General features: G+C 42.6%; 1 protein-coding gene across 1 annotated transcript; it reads left to right on the forward strand.

Annotated features, from left to right (window-relative positions):
• Nucleotides 1–2,437: 2,437 nt before the first annotated feature.
• On the forward strand, nt 2,438–9,111 carry LOC121444959 (protein TsetseEP-like). Its single transcript, XM_041646920.1, has 4 exons — nt 2,438–2,479; nt 2,960–2,990; nt 6,766–6,842; nt 7,823–9,111. Exon 4 carries the CDS (start codon nt 7,978–7,980, stop codon nt 8,812–8,814), a length of 837 nt encoding a protein of 278 aa, XP_041502854.1. The 5' UTR covers nt 2,438–2,479; nt 2,960–2,990; nt 6,766–6,842; nt 7,823–7,977; the 3' UTR covers nt 8,815–9,111.
• Nucleotides 9,112–14,296: the final 5,185 nt, after the last annotated feature.

Below are 14,296 nucleotides of genomic sequence, written 5' to 3' on the forward strand. Positions count from 1 at the left end.
GAACTCACTCTATAGGCTACACTGACCTCAAACTTAGAGAAATCTGCCTGCTTCTGCCTGAGTGCTGGGATAGGTTCAACTTGTTCTATTTTTTGCGATGGTCTCTATAGCCTGGCTATCTTGGAATTTAATACTTAGATTACACTGACCTCAAACTGAGTTCTTGCTCAGTTTCCTGAGTGCTAAGATGAAAGGTGTGTGCTACCACACCAGGCATACCTCCAGCATTTGATGAGGATTGAGGATCTGGGTTTCTGAAGTGAGAAGTGCAAAGATTCACCTGGAGAAAATTGAGTACTCAGTAGAATCTAGTAGGCAAAGATTCTCAGGGATAGAGAGATGGTTCAGTGGCTAAGGGCGCTTGCTACTTTTTCAGAGTTACAACCCCAGAATTGGGTAGCTCATAACCACTTTAACTCCAGCCCCAGGGAATCCAACCTGCTCTTTTGGTGGTAAACTGTGCCATAGGCAAACAGTGACATAAATAAAAATTTAAAAACCTTGAAAGTAACCTTTCAAACCTTGAGGTTTTGTGATGAAGATTAGAAGATCATAAATAAAAAGGGGATCACTTTTATTTTTCTTTTTAGACTTTAAAATTTTTTAATCACTTTTTAAAAAAAAGTTTTAAATCCAAAAAAAAAAGTATTAAGTTTTTTTTTTTTTTTTTTTTTTTCATTCCATAGCTAAAGGCTGGCCTGGAACTTGTGACAATATTCTTTCTCCATAACTAAAAATGACCTGGAATTCTCTGATGGCTATGACTGGGCTGGAACTTGTGACAGTCTCCTCCTTAAGCCTCCCAAGTGTTGAGGCTATATACATGAGCCACCTGATTTTAGAACCACTCCTTGATATTGATGCATCAGTTATTCTGACTTTGTAGTGACCAAAAGTAAACACATAATACTTCCTAATTATGTTGCTTCCCGTTTAGGGTAGCAGATTGATACGTATATAAGCATTTACAGTGAATTGTGGTAAGAAAATGTGATGGGCAGAAGTGGTAGTACCATAGGGGTAGAGAAGAGAGAGGACAGCCATTTTCTGGTTTACTTTTTACAGTAGTCCTATGAAAGAAACAGTTCTTTTATAACTACTGCTCAAGAGCCTGTCTTGTGAAAGTCTAGGTGAGCCGGCTTACAGCAGACTGTTATTAGCATAGTTGGAGAGGTCTGAATCAAGCTATTTCACCGTTCAGTTCTGAAATATCTCCATATTTCTGAAATTTGCACATCTTACATTTGATGACAGTTATATATACATATAGGGACTTGAGAAGGATGTTGTAGCAGTTAGAAGTGCCTGTTGCTCTTTAAAGGATCCCAAATTTGGTTGCCAGAACTCAGTGTTGGATGGCTCACAACCACCTGTAACTCTAGCTCTAGAGGGTTCTAATATCTCTGGTTACTACAGGCACTTGCAGTCACATATAGGCAGACAGACAGATACAATTAAAAAATCAAAATCTTTTTAAAAAGAAGTGCATATAGGGGCTGTGATCTAGCTCAGTTGGTATTTACCTTAGCATGCATGTAACTCTGGGTTCAGTCACCAGCATTACATAAACTTGAGCATGGCAGGCATACTACTGTAATCCCAATCCTCAAGAGGGAGGAGGCAGGAGGATAAAAACTTCAAGGTCTTGTTCTATATTACATGGGGTTTAATGCCACCTCAGTATCTAATGTAATAGATTATTATTTTGCTATTGAAGCCAACCTGGACACATGAAAGCTTTTTTTTGTTTTTGTTTGTTTGTTTGTTTGTTTGTTTGTTTTTTGAGGCAGAGGTTCTCAGTAAACTATGGAGCCAGTCCTGAAACTCACTCTGTAGACCAGGCTGGCCTCAAACTCAGAGATCCGCCTGCCTCTGCCTCCCAAGTGCTGGGATTAAAGGCGTGCGCCACCACCGCCCGGCACATAAGCTCTTAAAAGTATTTTATGCCCTTGCATTTCAGAAGTTGCTTGTTTTTAGCATTTATTGGAGAGTTTTGATATTATATGGCCTGTGTTATTGGTAGCCCTCACTTTATTTTTTTCTTTTCTTTTTTTTTTTTTGCCCTCCCACCCCCCAAAGATTAGGTTCAGGGTTTTTGTATTTATTTATTTTTGTTTTTTGAGACAGGGTTTCTCTGTAGCTTTGGAGCCTGTCCTGGAACTAGCTCTTGTAGACCAGGTTGGTCTCGAACTCACAGAGATCCGCCTGCCTCTGCCTCCCTAGCCCTCACTGTAAAAGCCTCTTTTTTTCCCCAGTTATATTCTTAACATGGATTCAAGCAGCAGCAGCAGTGGCAGCGGCAGCGGCAGTGGCAGTGGCAGCAGCAGCAGCGGCAGTGGCAGCAGCAGCAGCGGCAGTGGCAGCAGCAGCAGCAGCAGCAGCAGCAGCAGCAGCAGCAGTAGCAGTAGCGGCAGTAGCACCAGCGGCAGCAGCAACAGCAGCAGCAGTAGCAGCAGCGCCAGCAGCAGCAGCAAAACCTGTAAGTAGCCCGCTCTTTCCACAGTAATGCACATCGAGCATCTTTGTAGATGACTGAAATGAGGTTTGGGATACTTAGCTTGATTTGGTCCTAGTCTTGTTCTCTTTGGGATGTTGAAGTTTATTTCCCTGGTGTCAAGAGCAGATCTTCGTGTTTGTTTGTGTGTGTGTTTAATGTGTTGTTTACTCCTTTTTGGTTCCTGGGTCATCTTTTATTTCTTCTCAATCTTTCTTGGGGGTATAAATTCTTTTATTTTTTTCTATTTTCCTCCCCCTCTTCCTTTCTTTGACCTTCTTTCCATTGCTGGACAAAGAGCCCAAGGTGTAGTAGGCAAATGTTCTACCACTGACCTATGTCCCCAGTTTTGGGAAAATGTAAATTTCACTAGCTCTAATTTATAAATTGTTTTTCAGGAATAAAAGACATGAGCTATTAGGTTTTATCATGCTTCTTAATGCTTTTTCTTTCTTTGATTTATAGCTGTGACTAAATTGCCACAGAAAGAAGCCAGGTAAGGAGAATTGTTGAAACATGATCTATCTATCTATCTATCTATCTATCTATCTATCTATCTATCTATCAGAAGTATCCACTATTCTGGGTAAGAAAATTTAAGAGTAAACATTTCATTTTCTCTGAGAATAAACACTATATGGTACTTACAGAATCACGATGGTTGTTTGAGTTTATAACCAGTTTTAAAGTATCTGATTCTAGTCTTGGGCCATTTTTTAACTGTTTAGCTGTTTGTTGCTTTTATTTATTTATAGTTTTTAGCTTATTTAAGACTTGATCTCACTATGTAGCCCTGGTTTTCCTGAAACACTATGTAGACCAGGCTGGCTTTTAACTCATAGAGATCTGCCTTGCCTGCCTCTGCCTCCTGAGTGCTGGGATTAAAGACATGCACCACCACACATGGCTAGTTTTTGGCTTTTTGAGACAGGGTCTCACTATGTAGCCCTGGCTAACCTGGAACTTACTATGTAGATAAGGTTGACTTTGAACTTGTGGCCTCTGCTTCCTAAGTGCTAGGATTAAATGAATGCTCAGTTAGTTTGATTTTTAAAATGTCTTTGAACCATGATTTTTTAGTCTCCATCAGTCAAAAAGACGTTTTGTCTGTGATCTAGTCTGCATCTTGCCTCTAGGTGAATATGCTGAGTGTACTGAAATTATATTGATGCCCAATTCAAATAGCTCATCATATAAAAATCAAGGTTTTTAACCTAGCAGTTAGAGCTTTCAATGATCTGGCCCAGTAAGTTGTAGGAAAAGAAGTGAGTAAGGAATGCATAGAAATCGGGTGAGAACCAAAAGATGACCATGTGCTAGAAATTAAGAGAAGCCATTTAGTTTTTAGTTTTTTTTTTTTGAGACAGTCTATGTATCTCTGACTGTCCTATAATTCACTATGTAGACCAGACTGACATCAAACTGAGATCCACCTGTCTCTGCCTTTTGAATTCTGGGATTAAAGATGTGCCACCATGACCAGGAAAAAGACTCTAAAAAGAAAAAATACTTAGTTATCTTTATGTGTATAAGCATTTGCCTGTTGTTATGTATGTGTGCCTTGTACCCATGAAGGCAAGAGGAGGGTTGTTGGACCCTCTGGAACCAGAATTACAACCAGTTACAGGCTACCACGTGAGTGCCTGCTTCTGACTCCAGAGTGCTGGAATTGAAGGCATGTGCCACCACCCAGCCTCAAAGAAAGGTTCTTTAAGGTTATAGTAAATAGGATAGCAAAGGCCCATCAACTTGGCAGCTTAAAAGAGATCGCGTACAGCTGGGCGGTGGTGGCGCACGCCTTTAATCCCAGCACTCTGGGAATTCGAGGCCAGCCTGATCTACAAGAGCTAGTTCCGGGACGGGCACCAAAGCTACAGAGAAACCCTGTCTCGAAAAACTAAAAAAAAAAAAAGAGATCATGTACAGTAGAAATAGATTAGCCTTGGTATCTATAATGGATACAAAAAAATATAGTAACAGGTATTTGGAGTGCTTTTCATTCATCATAAAAATGTTTCATGTTCAGGAGATGGATCACTGGGTTAAGTAAGGTACTTGCCACAGAAGCCTGATGACTTGAGTTTGATCGTCAGAATCCATATAAAGGTGAAAGAGAAGTGACTTCACAAAGTTGTCCTGTAACCTCCAATTGTGTTCTGTGGTACATGCACACACCCACACACATTATATACTTCCCCTACAATGATGACTTTTTAAAAAGTATATCATACAGAGGGTTTGTGGCTATAATCAGAGCCCTTGGAAGGCTGAGGCAGAGTTTCTCTGAGTTCCAGTATTATATCTTGGGATAAAGAGTATGTGCTAGCTAATTTTATGTCAGCTTGACACAGGCTAGAATCATTTGAGAGGAGGGAACCTCAACTAAGAAAATGCCTCCATAAGATTGGGCAGCAGGCAAGCCTGTAGGACATTTCTTGGTGATTGATGTGGGAGGGCACAGCTCATTGTGGGTGGTGCCATCCCTGGGCTGTTGGTCCTATGTTCTATAAAAAAGGAGGCTGAGAAAAACCATGATGAGCAAGCCAGTAAGCAGCACTCCTCCATGTCCTCTGCATTAGCTCCTGCCTCCAGGACTCCAAACTCCTTTGACTTTTTGTCCTGACTTTTCGTTGATGTGGAAGTATAGACCAAATCAACCATTTCCTCCCCAAGTTGCTTTGGTTATGGTGTTTCGTCACAGCAATAAGACAGAAATTGGTGCCAGGATAGGGCATTGCTATGACAGACCTGACCATGTCATTTGGGGGTCGATTGTGAAAGTACTTTGGAACTTCGGGGCCAGAAAATTCATTGAGTGTTCAAAGCCTAGTGAAATGTTCTATGGGAACTTGAAAGATTAGTGTTGAGAGAAATGCAGATGATGGAGGTGTGGTTTTTGAAGTTCCAGAGGGAAGATTTGAAATCACTTAAAGACTCTCATTAGGGCTGTTAACGTATCTTGTGTTAAGAATCTGTGTGTGGAAGAATTGGTTGTGATTATCAAGATACCAAAACCACTAAAGTGAAAAAAAAACCTTTGCTTTGCTGGGATAATTGATGCTGGACAACTAGAGCTGAGAAATCAGCAGTGATTAAGAACACACCATCGCTGAGGTGAAATCTTGTGGGAAGTGTTTTCTCAGAATTAGCACACAGAAGTGGTACTCCAGAGGTGACCTAGGTTGTACCTTGTGTTGGCAGCAGAACCTGGTAGTGTATAAGAGTCACCCAGGTGGTACTGGTTTTGAAGTCATGAAGGTATCGTGGAGAGCAGCTGAGACTTGGCACTGTGTGGCAGGGCTGAAGTCCCTGAAGAGAGCCCAGCAGAGGCTATTGGTGAAACTACAGCGCAATTGTAGCAAGAGACCTCCGCATTTTGGAGATGCCAGTACCATAGGACAACTACCAAGAACAACAGTAGTGGAGTGCAGTCGTCCTGATCTTAGGAGACAATCTGTGTGGGCTGTAGTGGGTGGAGCCAGAAAAGTGGTCCTTTAGAGAAGCCCAGAAGATCGTGACTTGAACCCAGATATTGGACATTGAATTATTTACACAGTTGGAGTTTGGTTTTGCTTTATTCAGATTGTGACTGTGCCCTGGTTCTTCCCTCTTGAAGTAAGATAGTGCTTAGTTTTGATTTTTACAGAAGGCCACAGTTGAGAGACTTTGAACTTTCTAAAGAGATTTTGAAAATTTACAAAGACTTTGGATTTTAAGAGATTTGATATGTTAAAGATACTAAAATTTTTTTAAGTGTTTGGAATTTTAAATACTCCGGGACTTGTAAATTTTGTAATGTTTTATATTGTAATGTTTATTAATATGTGATCTTGTTGATGAACAAGAAAGGAAAGGTTTTATCTTACCAGTGATATCTTTGTGTCAAGTTGACAAGGGGTCAGTGAGAACCTTTGCTCTTTGGCTCTCTTACACAAATTCATCTCAGAGTTGAAGAATGATAAGCTCCCAATGAATTTTTCCCTGCCACCAAAACTATTTTGAGTACTTGCACTCTGACAAGACCCAGTTTACTTTTTGTAGCCGACAGACGCCTCCTTTGGGAAGTTTGTAAGAAAGGGGAAAGGTGTATAGAGTAATTGGAATAATTGAAAGGTTGTAGTTCCAATAAAGGGGAATAGCGTTAGTGTAGTAGGAAACAACCAAAACTTAACAAGTAATCCTGCTTATTGTAGAAAATATGGAAACTGCCCAGAAGGAAAGAATATTTATGCTCATATTTTTCTTTTGTTTTTTTCCACCTTATTACTTAGCTGTGTGGTGATTGACTCAGACTCTGACTCTCTCTATGAGGAAAAGAGATCTAAGATCTGTGAAATAAGCAGTGAAGGCAAGTATCATCTTTGCTTAGAGAAATAGCTGCTCTGAAGCCTTGTCACATGTGGCAGTTTTAGGATCTGACTCTGCACATTTTTAAGTTTATAATGACCTTGAGGCCAGTGCCGCCCTTTTTTCATTATGTGCTGGATGTCAGTATGGCTGGCTTCCTTCTTCTTTCTTTTCTTTTCTTTTTTTCTTTCTTTTTTTTTTTTTTGAGACAGGGTTTCTCTGTATAACAGTCCTGGCTGGCTTCAAACTCACAGAGATCCACCTGCCTCTGTCTCTCAAGTGCTGAGATTAAAGGCCTGAGCCACCACTGCCCAACTATGGCTGGGTTCCTCACCTTGATCTGTTTCCTAACACAGTTGCAACTCTTCTGCTGCCTTAGGGTTCTATTTGCCTAGACTCCACTCCTCCATCTTCCTCTCCTTCCATCCTTTATAGGTGGGTATGACAAGGAAGAGGAGAGGGTGAGAGGCATGGCTCAGTCCTCTTTCCAGCTTGGTGGAGACTGGAGCTGGGGGAGGTACCAACTACTATCTACTCTATACACTATTTGTATAAGGTAGAAATCACCAAAAGTCCAGCTACGTCATAGGACTAAATAAAGAAGTTTTTTAAGCTAGAGAACTTTAACTTGATATAAATGAGATACCACTTTATTGATGTAATTGCCCACATTTTGCTGTGAACCACAAGGCAGCAGGTTTGTGTTTAGGAACAACTGAGCAAATACTTCATGTTGTTTAGACAATGTGATTTTAAAGTGGGCATAGCATACATAATACTTTCATTGCTAATTTATCTGTCATTACTCTTAGTAAAACACAAAATACAGGGAAAACAATCTATAAGTATAATTTTTAACTGTGATTCAGAATGTCCAAACACTCAGTTTTTTTAATTTGTGCTCAATAACCTGCTGATGTCTGTATATACAGAGTGGGTTGGATAGAAGGAGTATATTTATAGATGTCTCTTGAATTTCAGATGAGTCTTCTGACGAGTCTTCTTCTGATGAGTCTTCTAACGTTAAGGGCTCCAGCGATCAGAAGTCTCAAGTAATTGTTATCGATGATGAAGATGACAGTCCCAATTTAAAGGGTTCTGAGCAGAAAAAAGATGTTTCTAGTGATGAGTGCCAAATGCCTGTTCTCGAAAAAGAAATTGATTGTGTTGTTCTTGGGGCTACTTCATCTGCTGATGTTTGTGAAATAGGGGCCCCTGGAAAAAGTTCCAAACAACCACCACTGGAGCCTGAGCCCGAACCCGAGCGGGAGCCTGAGCTTGAGCCTGAGCTAGAGCGGGATCCCGAGCGGGAGCCTGAGCCTGAGCCTGAGCCAGAGCAGGATCCTGAGCCTGAGCCTGAGCGGGATCCTGAGCCTGAGCCTGAGCCTGAGCCTGAACCCGAGCCCGAGCGGGAGCCAGAGCCAGAGGGGGATATCAAGCCAGAGGGGGCTCTCGAGCCAGAGGGGGATCTCGAGCCAGAGGGAGATCTCGAGCCAGAGGGAGATCTCAAGCCAGAGGGAGATCTCAAGCCAGAGCCAGAGGGGGATATCGAGCCAGAGGGGGATATCGAGCCAGAGCCAGAGGGAGATCTCGAGCCAGAGCCAGAGGGAGATCCCGAGCCGGAGCCCGAACCTGGGCCCGAGCCGGAGCCCGAGCCGGAGCCCGAGCTGGAGCCTGAGCCCGAGCTGGAGCCAGAGCTCCAGCAAAGTGTTACAGCCCAAGAATCCAAGGAGAGAAAGGCTGCCGCTCTGCTGGCGCAACAAAGGAGAAAGAAAAGAAAGAATAGATTTATATGCATGGCTCCACCTAAATCACGTAGGAAACGGCGTCGGGTAGTCTCACAGGATGTGCCCAGCCTGCCAAGTGCCTCTGCAGAGTCTAGTCCCCCTGATGAGCCCACATCATCAGACCAGCCTGCCAAATGCATGCCATTAAAGAAACGTAGAGGCAAAAGGGCACGTACACACGAGTAAAAAGGATCTTTCTGCAAATGGGGGTGGGGGCTCCCATGTCCATCTTATGCTCCAATATGTTAGCATTTACAGTTCAGTCCCCATGGAGTGCTTTTCCCCTGAATTCCTGTCCCTATGATATCTTGGGTCATCATCTTTGACATGCCCCCACTACTCGAATTGTCAAGTCCTCTATGCAGCGTTCCCAGTTTTGGAGTTTTTCTCGTGTTGTAACATGTTGCCAAATTTGTCCTCTTGGTAGTTTGTTTATAAGAGGACTCTTAATGATTTATTCTCTAGAGCCTTGTGAGTGGCATGTAACAAATGTTTAATAAATTTGTTAAATAAAATGAGTGAAGTCTCTGGCTGGAGTTACTGGTGCCGTGCGTGGGTTCTGGAAGAAGGCAAAAGGCAAGGTTAGACATGCAAATTAGGTGAAGGTGCTGCTGGGGATATATATGGGGTACACCATACAGGCATCATAGTTGCTTATGCAACCTAGCCTCTGTGAACTAGCTCTTGTAGACCAGGCTGGCCTCAAACTCAGAGATCCGCCTGCTTCTGCCTCCCGAGTGCTGGGATTAAAGGCGTGCACCACCACCGTCCAGTTTAGAAGAGCTCTTTTTGAGCTTCCCTTTCTGCTTGATGGTACTGATGTTCAGGGTACAATCAACTATTTATTTTTTTAACTGATAGTGGACCAAAAAATTGGGGCCTTACAGAAGAAACCCATTGCAGCAAAAGTTGAAAGTTGCAAAGACTGGATATGTGCACTGCTAAAGTACTCACTTGCATGGGATTTGATTCCAGTATCCAGGAGATACTAGAGACTCCAAGGGAATGAACAGGAGTCTGATTAGATGAAAGTTTCTGACCCTAAGTGGGCATGTACATACAGAGTGATGAGGTCATCTTCTGGTCCTGTGTGTTGTCATGGTATACCCCTCTACCCCCAGCCATCCAGCCAAAGGACCAGGCCTGTGTGCTCTACTTAAATTCTAGTAGTTACCTGGCAGAGTGTGCTTCCTTCATCCTCACAGCAGCTCTGGCCTCTAAAGTTTCATTTGTCCTTAAAATCAGGACAAAGATGGATATGTAGCCAAAATATGTATTAGGCTGGACACAGCCTGATGGTCATCAGTTTGTACTTAATAAGCCAATACAGTTGATGTGATGGCACATTAATACCAGCACTTGGCAGGCAGAGGCAGGACAATTAGGAGTTCCAGGCCACCCTCTACAAATCGAGTTCAAGGCCAGACTGAAGCTACCTGATATTCTTATCTCAAAAAGCTACGAAGAAAGTAATTACAGTGGAGAAAGAGCCTACTTTTTGATTTGAGTTCAAAGAGAAGGTAGTTAAAAATGACTTACAGGTTTCTCCATGAACACATTTCCCCTTTTGTGTGTATTCTTCGGTTTTGTTTTGTTAGACAGGATTGGGGTTAGAGTCCTTAGATTTGAACATGCTGTGAAGCACTGTGTCACTGAGCTGCATCAATGCTATCCTGTGAATTTTCAAAGCGTCCTTGACTCAGAAAAAAAGGTTAGGGTGAAGTAGATTATTTAGAGTTTTTTTTTTTGTTGTTGTTGTTTTTCTTCGAGACAGGGTTTTTTCTGTAGCTTTGGAGACTGTCCTGAAACTAGCTCTTGTAGACCAGGCTGGCCTCAACTCAGAGATGCCTCTGCCTCCTGAGTGCTGGGATTAAAGGCGTGCGCCACCACTGCCCAGCTTATTTGGAGTTCTTTAAGAGTCACAGGAAGCCCTTAAAAACAAGTGATTGTATGAGTCAAAGACATGTTAATACTTAAGCTAGAAGTTGTTACATTTTCTCATTTCGATTCTTAAAATCTCACTTTCCCCCTCAAAATATGATTTCAATTTTTATCTCCTGCTTTACTTCCATTCAGGGGTAATGCACACTTATATCTGAATTATCTTTTGTTTTTGTTTTTCAAGACAGGGTTTCTTTGTGTAGCTCTGGCTGTCCTGGAACTCACTCTGTGGGCCAGGCTGGCCTCAAACTCATAGGTCTGCCTGTCTCAGCCTCCTGAGTGCTGGGATTAAAGGTGTGCACCACCACTGCCTGGCTACAGCTGAATTATTTTTAAGAGAAGGAACGCAGATCTCTGAGTTCAAGGCCAGCCTGGTCTATAGAGAGTTCCAGGTCAGCCAGAGCCACACACAGAAACCCTGTCTTGGTGGAAAAGAAAAAAGAAAAAAGAGAGAAAGTATATTTGAAGAAGCATCTGTGTGTGTGTGTGTGTGTGTGTGTGTGTGTGTAAGCATTTTGATTTTTTGTGGGTTTTTTGTTTTGTGGTGCTTGGGGATGAACTGGCTACTTCAGCTTGGTGATACTCTTAAGCTTATATTTTGGGAGAAAAATTGTCTTCAGGGAGGGGAAGGGGAAAAGGTATGCCAGGCATTGGGTAGGGGAGGTCAGTTTAGATCTGAGAAAAAAGACTGTGTCCCTGTGCTTTTGGGTGGCTGAGATGATTGAGACAGTTTACCGTGTGCTCTTGGATCCCCTATCAACAAGGCTTCATCTCTGGATTCTATATGCTTTTCTTTTGCGGGGGAGGGGGGAGCATTTGAGACAGGGTTTCTCTGTAGTTTTGGAACTTGTCCTGTAACTGTAGACCAGGCTGATCTGGAACTCACAGAAGTCTGCCTGCCTCTGCTTCCCAAGTGCTGGGATTAAAGGCATGCATGCATCACCACACTCAGTTTCTATGTATGCGTTTAAGCTGCTTTGTCTGTAGGGATGCTTGTTTTGATAATAGCCAGGTTGCTTTGCTAGAGACTGACAGAAGAAAGGAGAAGCTGCCTCTTGGTGTCCTGTCACTACCCTATCTGAAGGTGATTAGCCTGTTTGAATTTTTACCACTATCTTACTGTACTCCATCTCTCTGAGAGCCTCCTGCACTGCTGCCCATAGCTCTTGTCTAGGCTGCTTGTTGTTAGTTTGAATGTGGGGTGCACAAACTTTGAGGAAAAGTTTGCTAATAAGTCTAAAGGCTAGCTTTCTCTGCGTAGACACGGAGGTCCCATTCTCTGCTGCATCTGACAGATGGTAGTGGTTGTCATCTGCCTTTGCTGATACATATCTAGTGTTAAAGCAAAAATGTGAGCTTGTGAAGCCAAACTCACTGTGTTGGCAGTTCATTTTTCTAGCTCTGTGGGCTTCTCTATCTGGTTGTGGTTTGTTCTAGCCATAATTTTTTAAAAGCCTCCTCCAGGTATAATGGCACATATGGTAAATACTAGCAATTGGAAGGAAAAGGCAGAATGATTCCCACGAGTTTGGGGCCAGCCTTGCCTATGTGACAAGAGCCTATCTCCTAAAAAAAAAGAAAAAAAAAACAAAAACCAAACCAAACCAAAACAAAACAAAACAAAACAAAAAAAACACTTCCAGAGGGAGGAAGGGTTGTAGACACCAGAGGGGTCAAGGACATCACAAGAAAACTCACAAAAACAACTTACCTGGGCTCATAGGGACTCACAGAATCTGAACTGACAACCAGGAAGCCTGTATGGGACTGACCTAGGTACTCTACATATATGTTACAGTTGTGTAGTATAGATGGAGTTTCCTGTCTCATAGCTGTTTCCCAAATAACTGATGCAGAGACTCAATATTAGTTGGAAACACTTGGCCAATAGCTCAGAGTTGTTACCAGCTAACTCTTAACATTTAAATTAACCTGTATTTCTTATCTCCGCTCTGCCACATGGCTTGGTACCTTTTCTCAGTATGGCATGCTCATGTTGTTTCTCTTTTTCTCTGCTGAAGACTCCAGGCTCTCCCCTTCTTCCTCCCAGCAGTCTCCTAGTCTGGCTCTCTAGCCCAATCTCTTTCTGCCCAGCTATTGGCCAGTCAGCTTCCTTATTAAATCAATCACAGTGACATATATTCACACAGTGTAAAGGCATATTCCACAGCAGTGTAGCTTGCTCTACTTCTGGGACTCCTAACAATGGGAGCAGGACCTGTCCCTAACACTTTGGCCAGCTCTTGGGAACCTGTTCTTCATACTTCATACAAGGGAAGGTGCTTAGTCTTACCTTACCTTGATATGCCATGATTTGTTGATACCCATGGGAGTCCTGCCCCTTTCTGAACATAAATAGAGGAGAAGTGGATTGGGGCAGAGGAGAAGAGGGAGGGGAAACTTCAGTCGCGATGTAAAATAAATTTTTAAAAAGCCAGGCGGTGGTGGCACATGCAGAGGCAGGTGGATCTCTGAGTTCGAGACCAGCCTGGTCTACAAGAGCTAGTTCCAGGACAGGCTCCAAAACTACAGAGAAACCCTGTCTCAAAAAACCAAAAAAAAAAAAAAAAAAAAAAGCTGGGCGGTGGTGGTGCACGCCTTTAATCCCAGCACCCAGCACTTGGGAGGCAGAAGCAGGCGGATCTCTGTGAGTTTGAGATCAGCCTGGTCTACAAGAGCTAGTTCCAGGACAGGCTCGAAAAACCAAAGAAAAAAAGAAAGAAAGAAAAAAACCCAAACAAACCAAACACTAAAAAGCAAATTTAAAAAACCCACTTCTATTTACATCAGTAGTAACTGAGCATTGGCCCAATCATGGTTTAATGGAAAGACTGAGGATTTGGGTCAGAAGATCCATTGTCTCTGACTTTTGGGTCAGACACCTGAGCTTTAGTATCCTCATTTGCAAGATAGAGATGGGAACAAACAATGATATGATGCAAAGAGAGGTTCTTTGCAAATACTAAAATGCCACTGGTGGTTCTCAGGAAAGGCAGAGATGGGTCACTCTGTATCACGGGAAAGAGTTGATGCCGCAGCACAATGGGAAATCACCATTCACTCCAGGGAATGTTTGAGCTGCCCACTTTGAGCAGAGTAGAAGTGGTAGCTGGAAACAGTGGCTAGAATCACATTGACTCAGGCCTTGAATACCAGGCCAGCTGGTCAAGGAAAAGCCAGAAGGAAACAAAATGAATCTGGAGGTGAGTGGGTACTGGGTTAGAATGAAAAGAGCCTGGTAGTTAGAGAGTGCTGTTGTATGAAGGGGAAGGCAGGTCTTGATGAGAGAGGTGAACCTGAGTTGCAAAGCAGATGCTGTCCGGGAGAGCCCACAGTCAGAAGATAGCAGTTCACATTCCAGTTGAACACAGGGTAAGGGAAAATGCATTCAAAATGCCTCCAAGGTTTTCTGTCAGTTGTGACAGAATTTTCATTATGGAGCCTGTTAGGCTAAAGATAGACTCATAAATCTGTTGGGAATTTACATTGAATAAATGAAAAATCAGAAACATCAGAGACTGAAGCTGTAGGTGTAGTTATCAGTTTTGAGGTTGAAACCTGGCCTCATAACGTTTGAGAATGTGTGCCAAGAGTAAAGAGAAACACTGAATGGAGCCTGGGAAATAAATGTTAATATATGATGAGCCGGAAGGAAAGAACAGCAAGTTTTTAGACCTTTATGCATGTCTTCTCCTATTTCTTTAGCCATGAAAAATTCACTTGAATT

This window comes from Microtus oregoni, unplaced genomic scaffold (genome assembly GCF_018167655.1).
Source record: "Microtus oregoni isolate MIOR12 unplaced genomic scaffold, Mior012 000150F_ref0000365, whole genome shotgun sequence".
Taxonomy (NCBI): domain Eukaryota; kingdom Metazoa; phylum Chordata; class Mammalia; order Rodentia; family Cricetidae; genus Microtus; species Microtus oregoni.

Excerpts from the sequence above, each read along its gene's own strand:
- LOC121444959 (XM_041646920.1), top strand. The coding sequence starts at position 7,978 with ATGCCTGTTCTCGAAAAAGAAATTGATTGTGTTGTTCTTGGGGCTACT.